The 5830-nt window shown below is 33.3% G+C and overlaps 1 protein-coding gene across 2 annotated transcripts; it reads right to left on the bottom strand.

Annotated features, from left to right (window-relative positions):
* Positions 1-3192: 3192 nt before the first annotated feature.
* LOC108993674 (UPF0481 protein At3g47200-like) lies at positions 3193-5381 on the bottom strand. 2 transcript variants are annotated; one of them, XM_018968658.2, is made up of 2 exons: positions 5146-5381; positions 3193-4584 (listed from the first exon to the last, which is right to left on the bottom strand). In XM_018968658.2, the coding sequence occupies exon 2, from the start codon at positions 4549-4551 to the stop codon at positions 3223-3225; it is 1329 nt and encodes a 442-aa protein (XP_018824203.2). In that variant the 5' UTR covers positions 4552-4584; positions 5146-5381; the 3' UTR covers positions 3193-3222. The 2 variants fall into 2 exon arrangements, with proteins under 2 accessions (XP_018824203.2, XP_018824204.2); XM_018968659.2 differs by having other exon boundaries at positions 5172-5381.
* Positions 5382-5830: the final 449 nt, after the last annotated feature.

The following is a 5830-nucleotide window of genomic DNA, read 5'->3' as shown; positions in this document are numbered from 1 at the left end:
CTAATATGCATAGTTTGGGTATAGTTCATCAGGGTTAATCTTGTGGATTTTTTTTATTATTATTTTGTGAAATATCTTTTCCGGCGATTAAAATTCGCCGGAATTGTTTTTTGCAAATTAAAATTATATCGCCGGAGATACCTTTACCGGTGATTTTGTGGAATTTGCAACGAATATAAGTCACTGCAAATAGTTTTACAGCGATTTAAGTTGTTCGTTGGAATATAGCTTATTATTAACGACAATTAATAAACTTTTAACAACGACTATAATTCGCCTCAAAAGTTTTCCCGGCGATTAAATAGACAAACGAAATGGGTATTTGCAGCGTTTTATTTGGAATTTGCGTCGAAAAGAAATCGCTGGGAAATATAACATTTTTCGCAACTATTTTTGGCTTCCGTTGGGGTAGATCAGAAATGGAGGGATAATATCGGCGAACATGCAGCGATTTTTAAATTGCTGGGAAAAGTCAATGACGGCGATTTAGGGACTTTTCCCAAGGAAAATAATCGCTAGGAAAAGTCACTTCTCTTGTAGTGTAGATTTATCTATTTTATCGGTTCAGTATAATCATCTTTTAAACTAGAGATTGTGGTTTTGGAAATGGAGGTATTCTTCTTTTCCTAGCTCCCTGTTGACGTTAGGTTTGAAAGCTAGTGTAACTTTGAGGATTTATTTTTTGTTTGTGCTTTGGCAGACTAACAGTAATTTTGATGCTAAACCCATGGTCATGCTTAGATGCAACTATCCACGTTAGTTAGAAAAAATCTACACATCTTCCTACTATTCACACAACTTCCCACACACCACATTTTTTTTTAATTTTTATTATTTTTTCTTTTATCAAATATTTAATATGAATAAAGAATAGAAAAATTGAATTAATTTAAAAAGAATAAATTCAAAAAAAAAATTTTAAAAATATTAAAAAATTAAAAAAATGTGGTGTGTGGAGATTGGAGAGGTTGTGTAGCATTGCTCGGTTAGTTAAGTTGATTTATTGCCAACGTACATTCACATCTGTCTACATGATTCACATCTATCATTATTGTGATGTATTAGAACTGAATCTCAATCCCTGTTTTGTTTGCTTAATTTTTGTATTTTCTTTTCAATTATACCTGCATCCAACTTACACCAACTTCAATCTTAAGCTGCTACTTGTATGTGGTATTCTATATACTTTCTAGCTTATTGGGTTGTTAGTTCTGGCAATTTAAATTGTTGTTCTATACACAAAAACCCTCCAAGATACTAATGAATTCTGATATTTAAGAACAATGGAAGAAATTCTATCCAGGTTAGTTAGAAAAAATCTACACATCTTCCTACTATTCACATAACTTCCCACACACCACATTTTTTTTAAAATTTTTATTATTTTTTTATCAAATATTTAATATATGAATAAAGAATAGAAAAATTGAATTAATTTAAACAGAATAAATTCAAAAAAAATATTAAAAAATATTAAAAAATTAAAAAAATGTGGTGTGTGGAGATTGGAGAGGTTGTGTAGCATTGCTCGGTTAGTTAAGTTGATTTATTGCCAACGCATATTCACATCTGTGTACATGATTCACATCTATCATTATTGTGATGTATTAGAACTGAATCTCAATCCTTGTTTTGTTTGCTTAATTTTTGTATTTTCTTTTCAATTATACCTGCATCCAACTTACACCAACTTCAATCTTAAGCTGCTACTTGTATGTGGTCTTCTATATACTTTCTAGTTTATTGGGTTGTTAGTTCTGGCAATTTAAATTGTTGTTCTATACACAAAAACCCTCCAAGATACTAATGAATTCTGATATTTAAGAACAATGGAAGAAATTGGAGCATCATCTTGCTAACATAGCATTGTTTCTTACAGTAACTACTCTTTTACTAAACTAAGCCTTAGTTGATCACTTTATTCGTAGATTTAGGGCTCGTTTGTTTTCGCAGATGAGATGAGATAAGATGAGTTGAGATTAAAGTTAAAAAATTGAATAAAATATTGTTAGAATATATTTTTTAATATTATTTTTATTTTGAGATTTGAAAAAGTTGAATTGTTTATTTTATTTTGTATTAGAAGTTGGGAAAGTTGTAATGATTAGATGAGATAAGATAATATGAGATGTTTTCTGAAAACAAAAGAGTTAAGTGATTTTCTAGTGGGCCTCAGAGTCGGCTCTTTTGGCATGATATTATAATATAGTCTTTAGATTTTCAGATTTTCAGAATTAAAACAACAATCAATGTGAGGGGTTAGTGCACTATTTAGGTGAATTAATTTTATCTTACAGTTATATATACATATATTATTTATAAGGGTCTCTCATATATTATATTGCTTGGGTATAGTTGTTTGATATAGGAATGTGATTGTGTCTCCATTAAGTGTGTAGGATCATAGGTCTTTAAAGGAACCATCAAAGCTTTTTGAGGACATGGAAGTCGTAGGGCTTCATACCAACTGGGATATTTAAGCACTTGATAGGCTATTCATTTGCATTTGGTTATTCGTTTAAGCATTTGACATGAGTCCTTTTTTTTTTCCTTTTATGTTTTTAGGTCTTACATGTTTGCCCTCCAGAAAAGGAGCTGCCTCTCAAATACAAAGATCTTCTTTCATTTTGTTTGCTGGAGGCTTGGAGATTGGGTGTATGCTTAATGGATCATATGTTGAATAGATCTCTTCATTAGCGGCAATTTATTACATATTTGCAATGACTATAAATCACCGCAAATATGTTTTCCCAACAATTTAATAGGCAAACCGTACATTTATGGTGAGAAAAATCATTGAAAGAAGTTATTAATTACGGCAATTTTTTATATTTGCTGGGTTAAAACGGAAGTGAGCAAAGGACATTCAGCGATTTTTAATTACTGGGAATACTCAAATGCGGCTATTTTAGTACTTATTGAGGGAAAAATCGAAATCTTTCAATTTCACATTCTTGATACTTATCCAAAACCTCTATTATGTCTTTTAGGTGGGTTTTTATATTTATTTTTGTACGTTGATGAGGTGTGCGCTTACCATATGAGCGCCCAACAATGTGTCCCGATGCAGAGGAACAAATTTGAACTTGTCAAGTTGTAGCCCACAATCCCACATACCCCTAAATTCATAAACAAAAGAATTTCTTTTAGACAAAATTTTTCAAAATAAACTGAAGAAGAATAAAAGTTATCCGATCGAATGCTAGCTATCATTTACTATTATCAGAACAGATTCCTCCTCTTTGATGGTAACACTGAGACAATAGAGCATACAGCTTGCGTTAAAGTGAACGCCAACATGAGAATAGCAGCAATGGTGGCAACTACTCTCCAAGGAGTGCTAAAATGATCACGTTTCAAGATAGCCTTCCAACGATTCAATTTGCTATCATAGAATTCAACTATATCTCTACAAAGACGGCGATACTCAGGATTCATGGATGAATATTGGACATTTGTGCCTAAATTATTGATAAAAGTTGCATTGTCGTACTTTCCCATCCCATTAACAAGTATGTTCTTTTCAGCAAGTAAAGCCACATCTTTGCCTGTATCAATAAGGAAATCCAACAAGAGAAAATAATCAGTAATATATGCTTGTGTTGGATAGTGACATTGCTCCAAAGCCATGAGGTTTCGAGCAAATATCTCCGTGGTATTGTCAATAGTAAAGCGTGGGATTTCCAACACTCCGCCTTCATGATATTTTAAGTTAAGGTAGCACTGGCTTTCACTCTTCTTAAAGGTCAATCCTGCCTTAGCCAGCTTCGTTGCACAGTATATTTTCTCAACCCTACTGTCAGGTTGTCTTTCTGATAGAGTTTCGGGTGGAGGTAGATAAAAGATTCGGATCAAATCAACAAAATGAATTATTCGATTGAACTGATCGGAATCAGAAGGCTTATTTTGAGTGTTGAGAAAGCCAAAGTAGAGAAAGGCAACCTCAATGAAGGGACGGTAAATTCTATGAGTAACCAAAACAAGCTGATATAAATCCTTAAGAATAAAGAAAGGAAGTTGATTTTCAAGTAACAGAAAGTCCAACTGCATCCTAGCAGTTATCCATGGCTTTATAACTGTTCTATCCTCATCTGTCCATTGCACTGGGAACATGTCTCTCAAGAAATACTCAATAATGAAGGCCGCATCAAGGAGTATCATCTTCACAAACTCATCGCTGTCAAGTTCGATGGTTTCTGCATAACATTGACGAATTGCTTCTTCCGAGCCTTTTACAATTCTTACTAAATTCTCCGGGTTTGTTTTGGCTCGTCTCATAAAATCGTTGAGATATCTCACTTTATACTTTTCCAGGATTTGGAATTTTTTGTTGCCGTGATGAAAGGGGCCTATGGAAATAACTTGTGGGGTATAGGCTTCTTCATTCAATTTGCGCAAGTGATGTGGAACCTTGAAGATACAACATTCTCCTTGTAAGTGACGCCTCGAACTTTCTAACAGTTGTGTTATTCTAATTACCAAATGTTCCCCTTGATCTGCTGAAGCATTTTGATCATTTCGTTGAAAATATGTACCATATGATTGCCCCATAAATCTACAAACTTCCCTTAAAAAATTAAACCCCTGATGAAAAACACAAATATTAATATTGTCATGGGCTAGCTAGCATTTAGAAATATGGGTTGGAATTAATATAGTTCCCAATATTATACTGCATGCATTGAGTATTTTCTAAATGTAATCGAGTGTTAATACTTATCAAATAATTTAAGGACTAATGCGAGGAGACAGGGTTATGTATAATATCTCAAGTGATTAGGCAAATTATAATAATATATATAATGAAAAAATTTTCTCATAAGTCACTATTCACTATCTCATACCCGATACTTTATGAAAAAACACTCTCGCATCCTATAACAAGTTATAGACGTGGGTTGTGTAATGTGAACAGTGTCTTATTTGTAGCAAAACTCATATCTTATAATCTTGAAAACGTTGAATAAGAACATTGTGAAAGAAAGAAAACGGGGATAATCTAGGCCAAAATCTTACGCCATTCGCTTTTAACAGTGGGAAGTGCAACGACTATAAATATATATTGGTATATATGTTATGTTAAATGACTGCGCGCAAGGAAGACAAAGAAACTGAGAGATCAGATTAATGGTAGAAACAACGTACAGAATGAGAGGAAGAGATGATTGGACCTGCGGCTCGTATGAAAAACTGTGAAAGCTTCCGTGCTGCCGACGTGAAAGGAAATTGTGTTGATCGATACTGCCTCGTAATTGCAAATCAGATCTGCTTTGTTCCTCCCTGATAACAAGAGTACTGATGCTTTCTTTCTATAGAAATTAAGCATCTCTCTCGCACACGCAAACGCACATAAGCTTTATATTTTCTTAAATAAAAGTGACTTCTTCTGATCAATACCCTTTTTTTAAAGCGTGAGGAATTATTTGCTTAATAACTTCTCTTCTAAATACACTTTTAATAAAAAAATTCAACCACTTTTGACTTCAATCTGTTTGTGGGGTCATTAAAAGGTAAGCAGTGCTTGTCTTCTAAATACAGAGTATTGTGATCATCAACTTTCCTTTCCGCCTCAAAATGCACGTGTTTTTCTTTATGCTTTTATATTCGGAAAGATTAATTACATAGTGAACGTGGCCGGCAGAGAAAAACTTTTATCTCCTCTTTATTGTTTTAGAACGCGTCTTTATTGTTTTAGACGCGTTCGTCTTTATTGTTTGATGGTAAAGATGAACGTGTCAATGCAATTACAGTGAAAGCAATGAAGTTCCTGAAATATTCAAGCTCTAAGAGCATTAGCATTGGATTGGCCATCTTATTCTTCAAATTTTGA

The sequence above is a fragment of the Juglans regia genome, chromosome 10 (assembly GCF_001411555.2).
Source record: "Juglans regia cultivar Chandler chromosome 10, Walnut 2.0, whole genome shotgun sequence".
NCBI lineage: Eukaryota > Viridiplantae > Streptophyta > Magnoliopsida > Fagales > Juglandaceae > Juglans > Juglans regia.
Note: the sequence above shows the minus strand (reverse complement) of the source record. Positions and strands in the feature narration are given on the sequence as shown.